The following is a 20,482-nucleotide window of genomic DNA, read 5'->3' as shown; positions in this document are numbered from 1 at the left end:
CTTAATAAAAAATTAATTATAAATATTAATTTCGGATATCCACAGGGTGATTAAGCGGGTGAGAGACGATAATTCATATGCCACCCTAAATTCACCCATATCCATATCCTACCCTAAATTCAAGAAAATTTCGTCATCCATATCCCACCCATTTAATTTCGCGTAGATGGATATCTACAGGATAAGGGTTGGACTGCCCTCCCTACCCAAAAGAGTGGCCGGTAAAGAAAACGAGTGTAGCGACATGGAGTCTGGAGTCAGGCTCTGCTCCTTCCCAGTTGTACTGGATGATTCCAAAAACAACACCACCTCGCTGGAAGACACACAGAGACAGAGAGAGAGAGACGGGTACAACGGCTGTGGTTGCATGAACAATAAGCACGTGCCAAATTCGTGTCCCTCGAGTCTCACGTGCCCTCCACTTTCATCCCCTCCTTAAATTCCCCTCACTTTCCTCTTCTCTCTCTCTTAACCAGCAACTTCCCCAAAAAAAAACCACCTGCATTTCCATTTCCATTTCCCCTTTTCCCAATCCCATTTCCTCGGCGATGGATCTCCGGCGGCGACAACCACCGCCGTCCGCCGTCAATACCCTTAAACCACCTTCGTCTCGCCGGAAATCCCTCGCTGGAGATTCCGATTCCCCGAAAGCCTCCGACGCTTTACCCCTTCCTCTTTACCTCACCAACGGTATTTTCTTCACCTTATTTTTCACCGTGGTTTACTTTTTGTTACAGCGTTGGAGAGAGAAAATCCGTAACTCTATCCCTCTCCACGTCGTCACGCTCTCCGAGATCGCCGCCATTGTCGCTTTCGTCGCTTCTTTTATTTATCTTCTCGGCTTTTTCGGTATCGATTTCGTCCAATCCTTCATTTTCCCTCGCTCCGACGACGAAGATGAAGAAGAAGAAGTCCAACAACAACAACGGCAATTGTTAGAAGTCGCTTCTCCGGCGGCTGACGTCATCAAACAAGAATCCCCGATTGATCACGCAATTGTCGTCCAAGCCCCAACCCTAACCGAAGAAGACGAGGAGATAGTAAAATCAGTAGTCTCCGGCAAAACGCCGTCGTATTCGTTAGAGAGTAGCCTAGGGGATTGCTTCAGGGCGGCGAAGATACGACGTGAGGCGCTGCAGCGAACGACAGGGAAGTCAATTGAGGGAATGCCGTTAGAAGGGTATGATTACGAGTCGATTTTAGGACAATGCTGTGAAATGCCGGTGGGGTACGTGCAAATTCCGGTGGGAATTGCGGGCCCATTGATGTTAGACGGGAGAGAGTATTGGGTTCCGATGGCGACAACAGAAGGATGTTTAGTTGCGAGTACTAATAGAGGGTGTAAAGCAATTCATCTTTCTGGGGGTGCATTTAGTGTCATATTTAAGGATAGTATGACTAGAGCTCCTGTTGTTAGGTTTGGATCAGCTACAAGAGCTGCTGAGTTGAAGTTCTTCCTTGAAGATTCCGCTAATTTCGAAACTATCTCCCTTATATTTAACAAGTATGTGGTTTTTTCCTTTATTTTTCAGCTTTTCATTGATTTTGTGATATAATTTGGGTTACATTATAGTTTTAATATGTTGGGATCGCCGACCCGTCAGTCTTGTGTGAGATCGTTGTATGAGATATTATGTGTCTCTCTTTTTTATTTGGCCTGGAGTCTTTTTTTATTGAGTATTATTCGGATATGGGGATTAAGACTAGCTTGGTGGTATTTAGACGGAGTTAGGGGCGAACCTAAAAATAAAATTTTGGGATAGCGAATTTTCCTCATTGTTTTATACTTTCGTTAATGTCTCGTTCAAGAATCTTTAAGGTAGTAAAAATGATAATCTTAACCATTTTTTGGAAGTTCGGGGTAGCAAGTGCTACCCTTTGCTACTAGCTAGGTTGAGTTGACGGATTAAGTATTTTGTGAGGCTGTTTCATATGAAAGTATTATGAGCAAATTGGGGAAGGTAGAAGAATATGGTTTTATGAAGTTTTCTTTTATTATTGATAATGATTGGCAGATTGATTGCTGATGTAATTAGGATTTAGGATTTTAGTGACTTGTGAATGATTGAAAGGCTGCTGACTTGGTACATGGCACCTAAAGAAGTAGATTGTGGAAATGATTGAGAAATTCCTATTTCTATTGATTTTGACTATGCTGATGTTGATATAGTGACCTGTGATTATTTTTATTACATGAATATTGCTTAAAAGTGATCTGTTGACAGGGTGATTATAACGCATTTAAATAAAAACCGGTGAAAAGAAGTCCTCCTATGAATTACAATATGTTTGTATAAGGCGGTCTTGCACAAGAATACGTAATGAATTTTTGATCTTGTATTAACCGTTGACTTTACTTATAGGGTGGTTTTAATTATTTTGGGGATATAGGTCTAGTAGATTTGCAAGGCTTCAAGATGTCAAATGTGCGATTGCCGGTAAGAATCTGTATATCAGGTTTGCCTGCAGCACTGGCGATGCCATGGGGATGAACATGGTGTCCAAAGGGGTTCAGAACGTGTTGGATTTCCTCCAGAGTGATTTCCCTGACATGGATGTCATTGGTATCTCTGGTGAGCACATCTCTTAAACTTCGGCTTATTTAGGTTACTTGAAAAATACTTTTTTTTTTTTTTTTTTTACCGAAAAGCAGAAAATTGTACGGAGTAGAAGTTGTCTTAAGATGAATGCTTAACACTTTAGCACAAGGCTAAATCTATTGCAGCCCATTTTGTTAATTTAGCATAAACATCTCTATGGTGTTAAAGAAGTGTAAGCTGATGTACATTCATCTTCCTTACCTTGTTATTTGAAGAGCCCTCGAGGCATTGGAGTAAAACACAACAAAGTTTTAATCTTCTCTAACGTATAGGAAACTCGGATATGGGTATGTAAAAAAACTAAAGTTAGAGCCTTTGTATAAATGTGTAGGAAACTATTGCTCGGACAAGAAGCCCGCAGCTGTGAACTGGATAGAAGGAAGGGGTAAATCTGTTGTTTGTGAGGCTGTCATCAAAGAAGAAGTAGTGAAGAAGGTCCTCAAGACAAACGTGGCATCACTTGTGGAGCTAAACATGCTTAAGAACCTTACTGGTTCCGCTGTGGCTGGGGCACTTGGTGGCTTTAACGCACATGCCGCCAACATTGTTTCTGCTGTCTACATTGCCACAGGGCAGGATCCTGCTCAAAATGTCGAGAGCTCTCATTGTATTACTATGATGGAAGCTATTAATGACGGGAAGGATCTACATGTCTCTGTTACTATGCCTTCAATTGAGGTAATTTCATTCCTAATAATTATTGTACTACTTCGAACGTTAATGCCTTACCAGAAGTACCATATTCATTCATCATTTCAGATTCTACGATCTTTTTTTTTCACCCATCATTGAAGCGGGGGTTTGTAGTTTTGTACACATGGTTATACATTATTTTCCCCTAGTCCCCTCGCTTATTACACGACAAAGGTTGAAATTACGAAATCTATGCTCTAATAGTCTAATGTGGTCCAAGTTCATTTGTGCCCCTGTTTTCAATTACATGTGGTTGCTAAGCGCTGACAAAATAATGTGGAATGTTGGGTGTTCCGGGCCATAATTGCTCTTTCGGGACCATTTGCATGTGTAGGTTGGATTATATGGCCTAATACGCAGATCTTTGTATAATATGTTGTATGCTGCTAATGTTTTCAATTCATCCTTTTCGGAGCTTGCTAGACTCTTAGGGTTGAAGTCATTTAGTAGCGATACTCTCATGACTCAAAGTTCAAAAGCAGTCCGCCTCGAAACTGCCATAGTGAGTCCTCTTATACAAAAATAGAATTTGAGGGTTACTTTCTGACCTATATTTATCCGTCCATGTACCAGGTCGGAACAGTAGGTGGTGGGACCCAATTAGCATCTCAATCAGCCTGCCTTAACCTTCTTGGAGTAAAGGGTGCAAACAGGGAGTCTGCCGGAGGGAATGCCAGACAGTTGGCATCCATAGTTGCCGGATCTGTGCTTGCCGGGGAGCTGTCTTTGATGTCAGCCATTGCTGCTGGACAACTTGTAAAAAGTCATCTCAAATATAATCGGTCGAGCAGAGATATGAGCAAAGGTTGCTCGTAAAAATTCGTTGTGCTTTGACGTGGTCGGAATGTTCTCCCTCTAAGAGATCTGGAGTTTACATGGAGAGTGAGTTGATGAGAGCGAGAAAGATAATTGCATATCAATCCGTCCAAGTGTACTCAAATGTTTCGCCTCTTCACCCGGCTTTTGTGATCTTGTAGCTTTCTTCTTGTTCTTGTAAGGTGTGAGGGGAGAAGAGGTTTGATCGTTTGTTGGGTTTCTTTCAGATTATTGCAAAGTTCATCTTTGTTTGAGTGACTTTAGTTTAAAAACTCCGACCATAAATAAGAAAAAGAATTGTCCATAATTAATCATGATCTTGGGATAAGTTGGTTTTGTGTACAATTATTTTACGGAAAATTCACGCTGTATCCCCGAGGTTTTATATTTTGTACGAAATACCCAATTTTTTAAATTGAAAAACTTTAAGAGGTCATAACTCATATTCATAAGCTTAGAAGGTGACAATTTTTTTTTTTCAAATCGATCATCTTTCAATTTGTGGAGTTTGTAACTTGTGAGTTGTGACCAAACGGCCAAAAGAACTTTGACATACAAAAATTCATAGGCACGGGTTCCAAAGATTATATATTTTTTTTGAAATCGTATTTCTCGGAAAGATAATCGATTTGGGAAAAAAAGACTATTGTCAATTTCTGAACTACTAAACACTGTTATGACCTCTTGAAGTTTTCTGGATCAAAATTTGATATTTTGGGCAAAATGTCAAAACTCACGAATAGTGCGTGAATTTTCCTGTTATTTCAAGGTTAAATGCGCAATATTTGGTCCGAGCAGTTGATAAATCTAAATCTACAAAATATCTTTAAAATACGAAAGTAAAAAATGATTTGACATTTACGTATAAATTACTTCCTCCATGTCGATCAATAATTATTGTTCCGGGTGTAATTCCAGAGCAAGTATTGTTACCACCCGTGGCTTGTAGAATGACGTCTTTGCTGAAATCCTCCTTGCGGTCTCCTGAAACGATGAACAAAGTGAGGGCTCGGCTTTGGCCGAGCGTACTCACTCCGACGCCCAAGTCAGTAAACTTAGAGAGGTAAGTTGTTGCTTGGCTTAGTGTATGTATTGTAGAGAGATAAGGAAGATATTACCAGATGAATAGTGATTCTTAGGTTAAATTCTGGATCCTTTCCTCAATGAAGGTTGAGGAGTATTTATAGACTTTCACCTTTTGTCACGTAGTGGCCAAGTGGCCAAGTGGTTAGCAGGTGAAAAGACCGCTCTACCCTCGGCCGATGGACCCATGGCAGGCCGGCCGAGGGTCTTGGATATGAGTACGCGGATATGTGCCCCGGCCGGCCGCCTTTATGCCGAGACCAGTGACATGACCGATGGGTTGCATCGGCTAGACTCGTCTAAGTCGTTGACTTGCTTGTGGATATCTTTGACCTTGCTCAATGTGTTGACTTGGTCAGCGGTGCAGAATATGCCCCATCAATTTGCCCCCAGCGTAGTCTATGCCGTGGTATGGGCTCCGATGTATGTTGAGCGTATATTCTGCGCAAGTATTTTCTGAAACTTTTTTCTGTATCGGCTTCTTCTACCTCGGCCTGGTTCTGCTTAGGCCGTACCATATCCCCCCTCCACATGGATGTGTAAAGGGCATCCGATGTGGAAAAGAAAGTGACGCCGGCCGAGACCCGGGGTTGAGAGTGCTTAGGTTGTTTTTGAGTGCCCCCCGGTGCCGTGCTTCCTAGCTTGGTTGATCATGTGGCGGCGGAGAGCGATACCTAGGAATTTGTTGAGTAAGATGAATAGGCAAAGAGATATGAAGGGGTGTGTTGAAGACGCTTGGTCACTGTTGCATTGATTGACGTTCAACTGTTGCAACGATTGACATTCCGTGTTTGCATGTCTGACACGTGTCTGTTCGCTGATTGGCTGACGCTTCATGGGCTGTGCCCTGATTGGTCCTTCTTCATGGGCTTCTCCCTATAAATAGGGCAGTTGTTCCGTGAATTTGGCCACCAATTTCATTCTCCAAAATTTTCATCTCTAAACTTTCAAGGGCTTCTTTGTCTTCTAATTTTTAGAGTTGTTACTCCGGCGGGTGTTTTTCTTCAAGGTAAACAAACAAATTTTCTTTTATTTTGTTAAGTAATTGTCGTGAACATGTCTTCTGCCGATGCCGGGACTAGCGCTTCTGCGCCAGGGGGGTTCCCCGTCGCGTCTTGATGAGGGGGGGATACTAGACGCCATCCCGATAAAGTCTGGGGGCCCTAGGTCTCCTTCTCCTGAAGTTGATCCTCAAATTTTGGAGGAATGGGAGGATGATGATGATTTCGGTGATGATGCTGGAAGGGCTCATCCTAATGAGGGGAGGCAGTACGTCATGGATCACGGGGACGCCTGTAAGGTCCGCCTTGACCGTGCTTGGACTCATAAGTTCGCCAGTTGTTCCGGCGAGACATTTTTCGAGGGCCATTTCCACTTTGGCAGGGGATACAAAATTGTTGTCCCTGAGGAGGGTCAGGCCGTTTGTTGCCCTCCACCGGGTTGCATCGGCGTATACATGCGGCACTTGGAGTACGGGCTCCGGTTTCCGCTGAATGAATACGTTATGGCCATTATTAGGGCCATGAACGTCGTCGTGGCCCAACTGCACCCGTTGGCCATTAGGACCATAGTCGGCTTTGTCTGGCTCTGTCTCTTCAAGGGAGAGGCTCCAACTGTAATACCCCGTATTTTATTATCGTTTGGGCGAGTTTTGTTATTTAATGGTGGCGTAAAGGTAATGATAAAAAGCGTAAAAATAATTGTTTAAATTATATCGTAAGATGAGTCGGGTTTATTATTTAAGTGGCATTTTGGGTCGAGGGGTCATAACCCATTTACCCACTTACTACCCATTTACCCACCTACCATTTTACCTCACCAAACCCTAAAAACAAACCCTAATTCACCTTTAAAACCCTATCCCTTTTCCCTACCGTCATTTTGACAACACAAAACAACAACCCTCCTTCCTCTCTCGTTTAGGCTTTATACACGGCCAAAGAGAGCACGCCGGTGAGTGTGGAGGTAGTAGGGTCTGCCAGGAGTCCAGGGGAGTCTTTGCTAGTGGTCGAGGGTGGTGGTGCTGGCCGGAAAAGCACAGGTCGACGGCCGTCATAGGTAAGATCTCCCGTTTTCATTTCTGTCCCGCTGTTTTGAATTGTGTTATGTGTCTTGTAGGGACTGTTGTGGCTGTCGTGGGGTTGTGGGATGCGTTGTGGGTGTGGAGTCGAGTCAGATGGTGGTGGTTATAGTGGTGGTCGTGGCTGGTGGTGGTTTCAGTGGTGGTGTTTAGGTGTCGGGTTGGTGGGGCGTTTTTGGGATGCATTTCAGACATAGGGTAAAGGGGTGGCACCACCGTGGACTCGGGGGAGGTCGAATCGGTGGTGCCACGTGTGTCAGAGTCGCCGTGCGACGGTGGTGTCAATGGTGGTGGTTGGTCAGGTGGCAGGGGAGTGTCGTGGTGGTAGGCGAGTTGGGAAAGGGGGCTGTTCATGGCGTTTGTGGCGGCAGGAACGCAGGCAAGGGGTTTTTGTGGTGGTGGCTAGGACCGCCGGCGTGGGTCGACCACGTTGGTGGTGGTGGGTGGTGACCAGGCCAGACCTGGTGTCAGGCCTGGTGGTCGGCGGTGAGGATTGGTGGTTGAGGGGCGGTTGTGACGGGTTGTAAAAGGGAGTGTGCGTGTAGTGTGTCGTGCGTTGTTTTTGAAATTGTTTTGTTACGGGTTTTATTTTAATGAGTCGGGAATGCGTATACTTCCAATATTTATATTATTAGTTTTGATTATTAAGTTAATTTTAAGTAGCGGTGACGGAATAATATATTTAAGCTTTTGAGTCGGGATTCTATTTCGGGAAATTACTATTTTAGTAACTTGCTATTCTTTTGGTAGTTGCTATTTTGGGAAACTTTCTATTTTGAGTAACTTATATTTTTAGTAATTTCTAATTTGAGAAAGTTTCTACTTATAGTAACTTTTGAGTATGGGAACGGGATTAGTAAGAGAATTAATTATGTTATATATATATGTTTAGGTGGCGAGTTTCGGGTGGAGTACTTCGATCTGCAGCTTAGCTTCTATCACTATTTGAGGTAGGGGAAATACACTGGACTTGATATCGTATTATGTGGATTGGATTATTGCATCGGTGATTTACATGTTATAATATGTTTGTCTGATTTAATTCCGTTAAGTACTATTGTTGAACTGTTTTATTATATTATTACCTTGGAGTTGGTGGAGGTGGTGATGATGACATTGTGATAAGGCCCAGGCGGGTTCTGCAGGACTTGCCCTGGTGTCCTCAACAAGCGGTGGCGGATCGGCTACGGTCGATATTTATAGTCTACCGGGGATCGGTATGGCTGGGTTGTCCGGGTTGTGAGTTGTGATGGCGGTGTTGGTGATGGAGGAGTATGTGTTTTATGTTCTTTATCATTGTATTACCTACTCGGCTTCATGGTCACCCCGTGTATTCGTGTACGCGCGTGATGATCCATCCATTACTTGGGAGCAGATTGACAGTATTCGAGAGACCGATGGGAGCTGGCCGGGAAGAGAGCTTGGATGACCGACTTAGTGCCTAGCTCACCTTAGTCTTTTGAGTAGTTTTATCAGACTTATTATTTGGTCGTATTTGGAGACTTGTTTCTATTTCAGTTGTAATGTCACTATAAACATTTTAATAAAGTACTGTGCTTCTTTCCTTTGTTATCTACTGCCTCGGGCTACCGAGATGGTAACACCATCATTTATCTGAGGAGTCCTAGTTCAGGCCCTTAAATAAATGGGGGTGTTACAAAGTGGTATCAGAGAGAACGATCCTCAGGCCTAAACCAATGAATCCAATGAATTTAGGAAGAGTCAAATAAAATGAACCCCGGGATAGAACTGTTAGGAGCACACTAAAGGTAAGGGATGAGTAAGGGGCCCCCTCACACCGAACCATTGGCCCTCTCAGTTTGACCCGGGAACCCTGAGTGCATATGAGAGGAAGGGTAGAGAAGTTGCATGATACTGAGCATAACTCCATATATTATTGCCTAAGTATTAACTGATTGATATGATAATTGTTGCATAAAAAGTTGATAGGAGGTTGTGGCATAATACTTTGCATGTTTTAAGGTTGATTTATACTTATACATCTATTAAGTTGTGTCAGAAGGCTATGCCTAGTGATATGCGGTTATGTGATCCCTAAGCCATGCTAGATAGACAAGTAAGATAAGAGTAAAAGAATTGGCTAGAATTACCAAAGTGTTTTGTGTTGCAGCTAATTCCTAAAATTCTCTTGTAGTCATGCCTCCAAGAAGGAACACGGTTGTAAACATCACCCGGAAGAGTTAGATCAACTACTTGGTGAGAATGAGGCCCTAAAGGCCAAACGATTGGATCCGGGAAAGATGAGTACCATTGTGGCAAGGCATAACCCCACAAAATTCACTGGAGAGGAGAACCACGATTCTTTGGGGGGAATGGTGTAGAGAGTTCACCAACTGTTTGAACTGTTAGCATGTCCGGAAGAGCTGCAGTGGATCAAGTCGCCCACTATCTTAGGGCCACAAATGGTGGATCGTGGACCAGGAACAAGGTGGAGATACGAGAGGTTGCTAGGGATCTTGAGACGGGACATGTATCTTGGTTGGAATTCCAAGAGCTTCTGAAGAATGAGTTTATGCCCGAGTTCCAAAAAGCCAAACTTCGGGAGGAGTTTGACACCTTCAAGATGACAGAAGATATGACAAAGTGGAGACTTATCATCGGAAATTTCGACGTTTATCCTCATACATTGATGACTTTGGACAGAATGAAGCTATGATGGCTATGAGGTTTGAGCGAGGACTCTCTATGGACATCAAGAAGAGCTCACAGCCCCCACCCACTACGATTCAGGACATTTACTTGAGGGTCGGTGTCTTCGAAAGACTCTCGGAATGCATCAAGGCCGATAAGAAAGGCAAGGCCGAGAAAAGGAAGCTGGAGACCACAAGTGATAATACTTTGGGGCAAAGAAGCGAGTTCGGGCAGATATGGTGGGTACTCCACTAACGGTGCCCCGGGGGGTATGAGAGCTCGAGTGGAGGTGGCTTCCGGGGCACCGGTGGGGGAGGTAGTTCTGCGGGGCTTACTTGTTTTGGCTGTGGAAAGACAGACACAAGAGGTTTGAATGCCGATCATCCGGGGCGAATCGATCCCGTGGATACAGGGGCACCTATGTCCGGGTTCGGTGGCTCTCGTTCGGTGGGGTCAGGTATAACGGTTATCGCACACCTATGTCTGGCTATGGGGGAGGTGCGAGGTCTGGAGCTAGTAACAGCTACCAAGGAAGCTACAACAACTACCGAACCGGAATCGGCAGAGCCCGGCAGAGTGGGAGCACCAACTTTCGAAGACCGCAAATGAAGGGAACAAACAATGCGGGAACAGCTTCTTCAAATCAGAGTGGGGCTAAGTCCAGTGGCAAGCTCTTCGCCATGGGCAAGGAGGCAGCTAAGAATGACTCTCATGTGGTGACTGGTACATTTCCTGTTAACTCTAAACCCACCTTTGTGTTGTTTGATTCCGGAGCTACACATTCTTTTATATCTGCGGAGCATGCCAGAGTCTTAAACCTTAAGTCATATGATAGAATTGTTGATTCGGTAGTGGTACCTTCGGGGGAGTCGGTATCTTGTGATAGAGTCTACACTGGGGTACCAATTCAGATCGGAGAGGTTGTGTTTCACTGTGACCTTATAGAGTTTCCCTTGGGGGGTTTTGAGGTGATTAAGGGGATGGACTGGTTAGGGAAGTACAAAGCTTTTATCGACTGCCATCAGAAGAAGATCTCTTTGAGGGGACCTAAGGGAGTTAGGGTGTCTTATAAGGGGTATGTGGTCAAGCCAAGAGTCAAATTCATATCTGTTAATACCCTGAAGTCGAGTCTGAGGAAAGGGGACCAGTTAATCTTGTGTCAGATGTGGGATAGTGAGTCGGAGACCCCTAAGGTGTCTGAGATTCCAGTAGTGAGAGAGTTCGAGAATGTATTTCCGGAGGACATTCCAGGATTACCACCGAAAAGAGAAGTGGACTTTTCCATTGATCTGAAGCCAGGAACAGGGCCGATTTCTAAACCACCTTACCGTATGGGGCCGAAAGAGATGGAGGAATTGAAGAAGCGATTGGATGAGCTAGGCGAGAAAGGTTACATACGACCTAGTGTTTCACCTTGGGGAGCACCAATCTTTGTTTGTCAAGAAGAAAGATGGAAGCTTGAGACTTTGCGTGGATTACCGTGAGTTGAACAATGTGACCATCAAGAACCGTTATCCTTTGCCAAGGATCGATGGTTTGTTCGATCAATTGAGTGGAGCCGGAGTTTTCTCTAAGATCGATTTGAGGTCAGGTTATCACCAATTGAGAATTAAGAACGAGGATATACCTAAGACCGCTTTCAGAACAAGATATGGGCACTATGAGTTCGTGGTCATGCCATTTGGGTTGACTAATGCGCCAAAGGCGATGTTTATGGACCGATGAATCGAGTGTTCAGTCCTTACCTGGACAAGTTCGTGGTTGTATTCATCGATGATATTCTGGTATACTCCAAGAATGAGGAGGAACATGAGGAACATTTGAGGTTAGTCTTGAAAACCTTGGAGGAGAACCGGTTATATGCCAAGGCGAGCAAGTGTGAGTTCGGTTGAAGAAAGTTGCTTTTCCGGCCATGTGATTTCCAAGGAAGGGGTGTCGGTTGATCCTAGCAAGATTGAGGCGGTGTGAGAGATGGCGAGTCCTAAGAATGTGGGTGAGATCCGAAGCTTCTTGGGGCTAGCAGGTTATTACCGAAGGTTTGTCAAGGACTTCTCAAAGATCGCCAAGCCATTGACGTCCTTGATGCGGAAGGAGAACAGGTTTGTTTGGGATGAGAGTTGTGAGGAGGCGTTTCTAACCCTCAAAGAACGACTCACTACACTCTCCTATCCTTGCACTACTAGATGGGAATGATAATTTCGAGGTGTATACCGATGCTTCCAAGAAGGGTCTAGGGTGCGTATTGATGCAAAACGGGAAGGTAATCGCCTACGCTTCTCGACAATCGAAGACATATGAGGAGAATTACCCTACTCATGATCCGGGTTGGGGGCGTGGTGTTTGCGCTCAAACTATGGCGACACTATCTTTATGGGGCTACCTTCAAGGTGTTTTCCGATCACAAGAGCTTAAAGTACATTTACACACAGAAGGAGTTGAATATGAGACAGAGGAGATGGATCGAATTGATTGGCGATTATGACATGGAGATACTTTATCATGAGGGGAAAGCAAATGTCGTAGCCGATGCCTTGAGCGGAAATCCATCCATGCTTTGAGCGGTGCTAGATCTAGAGTGAGGATGCATAATGAGTGCGGGGGATGGGAATCCACGTGATCCGGCAAGGAGAGACTCTTGGGGACTTGACCGTTGAGCCAGAGTTATATGAGGAGATTAGAGAGCTACAAAAGACCGATGCTAGAATTCAGAAGTGGCGCAAAGACAGATCGAGCGAAGGCGGGGTTGATTCCGGGTTTGTTATCCATGCTGATGGTAGTCCGAGGTTTGGGGGACGGTGGTGTGTTCCGATAATGATGAGCTGAAAAGGAAGATTCTTACTGAGGCACATGCCACGCCATACTCGGTTCATCCTGGGGGAGATAAGTTATACAAGGACCTCAAGAAGACCTTTTGGTGGCCAAATATGAAGAGGGAAGTTACTGAGTTCGTAGCTCGATGCTTGACATGCCAGAGAGTGAAGGGTGAACATAAGAGACCGCAAGGGAAGGTTCAACCACTAGATGTGCCAGAGTGGAAGTGGGAAAGCATTTCCATGGATTTCATTGTTGGGTTGCCTCGAACTCAGAAAGGTAACAATATGATTTGGGTGATCGTGGATAGGCTAACCAAGTCGGCTCACTTTATTCCCATGAAGGATACTTGGAGTAAAGCTGAGTTGGCCAAGGCTTATGTTCAGTATGTGGTGAAGCTGCATGGTGTACCCAAGGACATCATTTCCGATAGAGACTCCGGTTTCTATCCAAATTCTGGCAGGAGTTACAGTCACTAATGGGTACTCAGTTAAAGATGAGCACCGCTTTTCATCCAGCTACAGATGGTCAGACAGAGAGGACTATTCAGACGCTCGAGGACATGTTGAGGGCTTGTGTTTTGGAGTTCGGCGGGTCTTGGGAGGATAGACTGGGGTTGATTGAGTTTTCATACAACAACAGTTACCACGCTAGTATTGGGATGGCTCCATTTGAGGCTCGTATGGCGGGGAAGTGTAGGAGTCCTGTGTGTTGGGATGATCGAGCGATGCGGTAGTTTTGGGACCGAGAGATGATTCGGAGATGGTTGAACAGTGCACGATCATTCGACGAAGATGAGGGCTGCCCGGACCGGCGAAGAGATATGCTGACGCTAGGAGAAGCGACATTTCTTTCCAGGTGGGGGAGAAAGTACTTCTTAGAGTGTCTCCGATGAAGGGAGTGATGAGATTCGGGAAGCGGGGAAAGTTGAGCCAGAAGTTTATTGGGCCATATGAGATCTTGGATAGAGTTGGGGAAGTGGCATATCGGCTAGCTCTACCACCAGCTTTAGCCAGGGTGCATAATGTCTTCCATGTTTCTTAGTTGCGGAGATATTTGAGTGATCCTTCGCACATTTTGAGCCATGATGTGGTCGAGGTGGACGAGCAGTTGACTTACATCGAGACGCCTAAGGAGATCTTGGATAGGAAGGTTAGAAAGACCAGGCACGGAGAGACGGCTTTAGTGAAAGTGTTGTGGTCTAATCATAAAGCAGAGGAGGCTACCTGGGAAACCGAGGCCGCGATGAGAGAGAGTTATCCACATCTGTTCACTTGAGGTAAGTTACGGGACGTAACTTTCTTTTTAGGAGGGTAGAATGTAACATTTCGTGTTTATGTAGTCTAGTAGTGTGTTTGACCGTGTTAGTTATACGAGATGTCTTTTATATTTTTTTTTCGTATGACATGTTTGGTATGGGGGCGAACTTCGGGACGAAGTTCTGTTTAAGGGGGGAAGACTGTAATACCCCGTATTTTATTATCGTTTGGGCGAGTTTTGTTATTTAATGGTGGCGTAAAGGTAATGATAAAAAGCGTAAAAATAATTGTTTAAATTATATCGTAAGATGAGTCGGGTTTATTATTTAAGTGGCATTTTGGGTCGAGGGGTCATAACCCATTTACCCACTTACTACCCATTTACCCACCTACCATTTTACCTCACCAAACCCTAAAAACAAACCCTAATTCACCTTTAAAACCCTATCCCTTTTCCCTACCGTCATTTTGACAACACAAAACAACAACCCTCCTTCCTCTCTCGTTTAGGCTTTATACACGGCCAAAGAGAGCACGCCGGTGAGTGTGGAGGTAGTAGGGTCTGCCAGGAGTCCAGGGGAGTCTTTGCTAGTGGTCGAGGGTGGTGGTGCTGGCCGGAAAAGCACAGGTCGACGGCCGTCATAGGTAAGATCTCCCGTTTTCATTTCTGTCCCGCTGTTTTGAATTGTGTTATGTGTCTTGTAGGGACTGTTGTGGCTGTCGTGGGGTTGTGGGATGCGTTGTGGGTGTGGAGTCGAGTCAGATGGTGGTGGTTATAGTGGTGGTCGTGGCTGGTGGTGGTTTCAGTGGTGGTGTTTAGGTGTCGGGTTGGTGGGGCGTTTTTGGGATGCATTTCGGACATAGGGTAAAGGGGTGGCACCACCGTGGACTCGGGGAGGTCGAATCGGTGGTGCCACGTGTGTCGAGTCGCCGTGCGGCGGGTGTCAATGGTGGTGGTTGGTCAGGTGGCAGGGGAGTGTCGTGGTGGTCGGCGAGTTGGGAAAGGGGGCTGTTCATGGCGTTTGTGGCGGCAGGAACGCAGGCAGGGGGTTTTTGTGGTGGTGGCTAGGACCGCCGGCGTGGGTCGACCACGTTGGTGGTGGTGGGTGGTGACCAGGCCAGACCTGGTGTCAGGCCTGGTGGTCGGCGGTGAGGATTGGTGGTTGAGGGGCGGTTGTGACGGGTTGTAAAAGGGAGTGTGCGTGTAGTGTGTCGTGCGTTGTTTTTGAAATTGTTTTGTTACGGGTTTTATTTTAATGAGTCGGGAATGCGTATACTTCCAATATTTATATTATTAGTTTTGATTATTAAGTTAATTTTAAGTAGCGGTGACGGAATAATATATTTAAGCTTTTGAGTCGGGATTCTATTTCGGGAAATTACTATTTTAGTAACTTGCTATTCTTTTGGTAGTTGCTATTTTGGAAAACTTTCTATTTTGAGTAACTTATATTTTTAGTAATTTCTAATTTGAGAAAGTTTCTACTTATAGTAACTTTTGAGTATGGGAACGGGATTAGTAAGAGAATTAATTATGTTATATATATATGTTTAGGTGGCGAGTTTCGGGTGGAGTACTTCTGATCTGCAGTTAGCTTCTATCACTATTTGAGGTAGGGGAAATACACTGGACTTGATATCGTATTATGTGACTGGATTGACTGCATCGGTGATTTACATGTTATAATATGTTTGTCTGATTTAATTCCGTTAAGTACTATTGTTGAACTGTTTTATTATATTATTACCTTGGAGTTGGTGGAGGTGGTGATGATGACATTGTGATAAGGCCCGGCGGGTTCTCGGGACTTGCCCTGGTGTCCTCAAAAGCGAGTGCGATCGGCTACGGTCGATATTTATAGTCTACCGGGGATCGGTATGGCTGGGTTGTCCGGGTTGTGAGTTGTGATGGCGGTGTTGGTGATGGAGGAGTATGTGTTTTATGTTACTGTTATTGTATTACCTACTCAGCTTCATGGCTGACCCCGTGTATTCGTGTACGCCTGTGATGATCCAATTACTGGGGAGCAGATTGACAGGTATTCAGAGACTGATGGGAGCTGGCCGGGAAGAGAGCTTGGATGACCGACTTAGTGCCTAGCTCACCTTAGTCTTTTGAGTAGTTTTATCAGACTTATTATTTGGTCGTATTTGGAGACTTGTTTCTATTTCAGTTGTAATGTCACTATAAACATTTTAATAAAGTACTGTGCTTCTTTCCTTTGTTATCTACTGCCTCGGGCTACCGAGATGGTAACACCATCATTTATCTGAGGAGTCCTAGTTCAGGCCCTTAAATAAATGGGGGTGTTACACCAACGGTTAATTTATTCCGTCGTCTTCACCACCTTAAGCCGTCGTTTTCTGGTCGCGTCGGGTGGTACAGTGTGCAAATGGAGCCGGGTTACGTCTCAGTTGATAAACTTTCTTCCTGCAAAGACTGGAAAGGTCGGTGGGTGTATGTTGAGGTGCCAAATGACTATCCGCTGCCCCGGTCTTTCCAGCACCAAGTTAACTTGCGGTGCGAGACTAAGGCGGAGCATGACGATGATGGTCTCCGGAAAAAGCTTAAGATGGACGCCAAAAGGTTCCTCTTAAGGCGGATGAGAAGCCGGCGATGAGGCTTTTTGAGGCGGACAAGAGTGGGGTGCCGAAAAGATGGATTCCCCAACGCAGATCATTCTTCGGATGAGCCGCTCTGCCATGTCGGCCTCATACCGGCCCTAGCGCAGGGTGAATGGGGTCGGTGTGAGGCCCATCTCTGCTCTCAACGTTTCTGTTGAACTTTGATTTATTTCTTCTATTTAACTCTTGCCTTGTTTCCTTTGCAGACCACTTTGGACCGGACCTGTCTGAGGATATCTTTCGGAGGATGGGGCTGAACAAAGATAAGACCGTTGCTGATTTGCACCCTAAGGCTTTAACCCGTGACCGCAGAACGTCGCCGAATGATCTCATGGATCAACAACTGAAGGGCTTGGATATGGAGGCGGCCCAGGCGAAGGTTGTTAGTAGCATGGCGCGCCGGACGCGGAAAACAAAGTCTTCGGTGGATCAACAACTGACGGCGTCGACACCGGTTCCACCTCCCATCCCCCCCCTTAAGAAGGAGACGGTGGAGATCGTTGATATTACTAATGGGGGGACTCCGATGCGGAGGAATCTCCTCTTGTCCGTAAGAGGAAGGAGCCTGCTCCTGCTACTGCTGAAGCTGCTGCCAGCAAGGAAATGCGTCCCCCGGCCAAGAAAGCCAAACACGGTACATATCTATCTCGTGGCCCAGATTTAACCGGTTCATTAGACGTTTCCGATGACAGGCTCTCCGGTATGTCCATGTATGTTGACATGGATGCTTTAATTGAATTGTGCAGATCACTCTTTGTCGGCCGTTGCTCTTAACGAGCAGCGAGTGGAGAAGAGCCCCGTGCAGGCTGGTGATCAAAACGTCACTATTGTCTCTTCATCCCAGAAGGCTTCCCAGCAAGTGCAGGCTGGTGATCAAAGCGTCACCATTGACTCTTCATCCCAGAAGGCTTCCGTCTCCCGACTTATAGTGGAAGGCACGAAGGCGATCAAGGAGTCAAGCGAGGTGGAACGAGCTGACCGGTGCTCGTATCATAGAGCAGGAGAAAGCCGTGGCTTAATCTGTTCTTGAGCGTAATGCCACTAAGCAGGTGGCCGTGTCGGCGAAGCTGGATCTCCTCAATGAGCAGAGGCTTAGGGGAGATGCTGAGAAGACGCTCTTGGCTGAGAGAAAACTCAGGGAGGATGCTGAAAAGGAGGTCCTTCTTTGAGAGAGCCAAGGCCGAGGTCAGCGACGGCCGAAGCCGCTAAGTCGCCGGAGAAGTGTAACCTTGTTCAGAGGCACGCCGACCTTTATCTCCAGCAGAGGAACGAAATCAGGGGCCAGTTTCAGATCCAGGGGAAGATAATTCGGAGCAAGGAGGCCATCATCAGACAAAAGGAGGAGGACATTGAGATGCTCCAAACCGCCATGCTTCCTGATATGTGCGCCCAATACCGGGATCTGGCCGAAGAAGCTGCCAGGGAAGTGATTGGGGAGCTCTTCCCTCTTGATGGCTCCTTTCCGTGGGACAAATTTGACGAGCTGTTTGACGACAAGCTCGAAGCTAAGGAGAAAGCCGTGGAGGAGAAGGCCAAAGAGGCGGTGAGGGTGAAGATAGAGAAAGAGGCGGCCGCGGAGAAGGCGGCTCTCGCTGAGAAGGCTAGGGCGGCCAAGGAGGAAGCCGAGAGAATGAGGGCTGCTGAGGCTAAGGCTGAGGCTGCTGAAGCTGAGGCTGCTAAGAACGCTGCTGGGTTGCCCATAGAAGAAGATGCTGCTACCGCTGCTGATGGCAAGCAGCAACAGGCATAGGGAGACGGGCGGTCGTCACCAGGCTCACCCGGCGTCTCGGATAGCTTCAGCTGTTCGGGAGCCAATTATTAAGCCCTTCCTCCCTGCCATCTTTTGGCGCTTTAAATGACATATTTGTAACTTTTTGATTTTCTTTTCCTTGTATTTTGTACAACTTTGGTAGGTTGTGTTTTGGCTTATCCCTATGGGGACGGCCGTCGTCTGTATTCTCCTCACTTGTAACTTGTTATTATTTTCAAGAAGAGTTCGTTTCTTTTGCCTTCGGCTTGGTCGAGGTCTTTACCTCACTTTGAGCTTCCTTGCGCTAATAGTTGAGCGTATCAACTGTACTTAGCGTCTTTACTTTGCCTCTGGCTTGGCCGAGGTCTTTTTTCGTCTTCGTCTGAGTCGTCTTTTTGCTTCCGCCTCGGCCTGGCCGAGGCGGTCTAGAGTGCGCATCCCAACTGTGTTTAAACGCTTTTTAAGGCGTTTCGATCGTTTTTGCGAGTATCAACTGCGCTGGTCGTAACTGTCGCGGCGTCTGCTTCCTGAGGGTGATTGCCGCTCTTGTCGGTGTGACAGTGTGAGCCAGCGTCTGCTTCTTGATGTAGACTGCCGCTCTTGTCGATGTGACAGTGTGAGCTGGCGTCTGCTTCTTGGTAATGACGGCCGTGGCGTCTACCACTTGGAGTGACTGCGACGGCGTCTACCTCTTGGAGGTAACTGCCGTGGCGTCTACTACTTGGGGTGACTGCCGCTCTTGTCGATGTGACAGTGTGAGCTGGCGTCTATTTCTTGATGATGATGGCCGTGGCGTCTACCACTTGGAGTGACTGCGACGGTGTCTACCTCTTGGGGTGACTGCCGTGGCGTCTACTACTTGGGGTGACTGCGACGGTAGTCTGCTTCTTATTGATGACTGCCGCTCTTGTCGATATGACAGTGTGAGCTGGCGTCTGCTTCTTGGTAATGACGGCCGTGGCGTCTACCACTTGGAGTGACTGCGACGGCGTCTACCTCTTGGGGTGACTGCCGTGACGTCTACTACTTGGGGTGACTGCCGCTCTTGTCGATGTGACAGTGTGAGCTGGCGTCTATTTCTTGATGATGATGGCCGTGGCGTCTACCACTTGGAGTGACTGTGACGGCGTCTACCTCTTGGGGTGACTGCCGTGGCGTCTACTACTTGGGGTGACTGCGACGGTAGTCTGCTTCTTGTTGATGACTGCCGCTCTTGTTGATGTGACAGTGTGAGCTGGCGTCTGTCTCTTGAGGGTGACTATGGAAAAATGAGCACTTTGGTGAAAAACTTGGATTATTCTACATTAGATTTAAACATGCGTCGGGGTGTCTACATCTGTCTTGGACACCTCCGCCGCTATACAGAGTTTTTCCCGAGGTTGTCAGTGTCCTCATGGCTCGTTAAAGACACACCCTCCTTAGTCAGCCGTCGGTCGCCTCCATGAAGCTGCCCTCTTGTTGTAAGGATGGGCTCTTTCCCTTCTCTGATTTCTTCGCCACTTTGAAGGATTGCATGTTGCACCCTCTGGCAGATATTTGGACATTGACCACTTTGTCCTTTTCGTCCTTGGAGACGAGCTTATGCGCTTCCCCCCGGTCCGAGACATACATCAGTGTCAGGGCCCGGATGGACATCACTGCGTCGGCCTCGATCAGAGTGACTCGGCCTATGAGAACGTTGTAGGCGGACGAGCCGTCGATGACCACGAACTCAACTAGGACATTCTTGGCCGTATACCCCTTGCCGAACATCACCGGCAGTCTGATTGACCCCAGGGGTACCAGGCCGGCCCCAGAAAAGCCGTACAGTGGGCTGGTGCAGGGGCTTAAGTTTTCAACCTTCAGACCGAGGTTGAGAAAGCATTCCCTGAACATGATGTTCGTGTAGGCGCCTGTGTCAATCAGGCACCTCTTGACCAGGTGGTTGGATATGTCCAAATGGACTACAAGTGGGTCGCTGTGAGGGGCGATGACTCCCGCATAGTCCTTCTTCCCAATAGTCATGTCGGGGATGTTGGAAGCGGGGAGCGCTGTGTTGGGCACAAAGTTGATGGCCTGATACAGGTCGTTCAGGTGCCGTTTGTACCCATGAGCGGACCCACCGTTCTCGTTG

At 46.6% G+C, this 20,482-nt stretch overlaps 1 protein-coding gene across 1 annotated transcript; it reads left to right on the top strand.

The window, feature by feature from the left end:
• Positions 1–253: 253 nt before the first annotated feature.
• Positions 254–4,420, top strand: LOC141611632 (3-hydroxy-3-methylglutaryl-coenzyme A reductase 1-like). The gene is made up of 4 exons (XM_074430219.1): positions 254–1,504; positions 2,392–2,573; positions 2,932–3,278; positions 3,867–4,420. The coding sequence occupies exons 1-4, from the start codon at positions 549–551 to the stop codon at positions 4,107–4,109; spliced, it is 1,728 nt and encodes a 575-aa protein (XP_074286320.1). The 5' UTR covers positions 254–548; the 3' UTR covers positions 4,110–4,420.
• The last annotated feature ends 16,062 nt before the right edge of the window (positions 4,421–20,482 follow it).

Source organism: Silene latifolia, chromosome 11 (genome assembly GCF_048544455.1).
Source record: "Silene latifolia isolate original U9 population chromosome 11, ASM4854445v1, whole genome shotgun sequence".
Taxonomy (NCBI): Eukaryota; Viridiplantae; Streptophyta; class Magnoliopsida; order Caryophyllales; family Caryophyllaceae; genus Silene; species Silene latifolia.
This window is presented reverse-complemented; position numbering and strand designations above follow the sequence as displayed.

Bases quoted from the DNA above. Each gene is read 5' to 3' on its own strand.
- LOC141611632 (XM_074430219.1), top strand. From the start codon at position 549: ATGGATCTCCGGCGGCGACAACCACCGCCGTCCGCCGTCAATACCCTT. The intron at 1,505-2,391 runs GTATGTGGTTTT...TTGGGGATATAG, and splicing joins ATCTCCCTTATATTTAACAA to GTCTAGTAGATTTGCAAGGC. The intron at 3,279-3,866 runs GTAATTTCATTC...TCCATGTACCAG, and splicing joins TTACTATGCCTTCAATTGAG to GTCGGAACAGTAGGTGGTGG.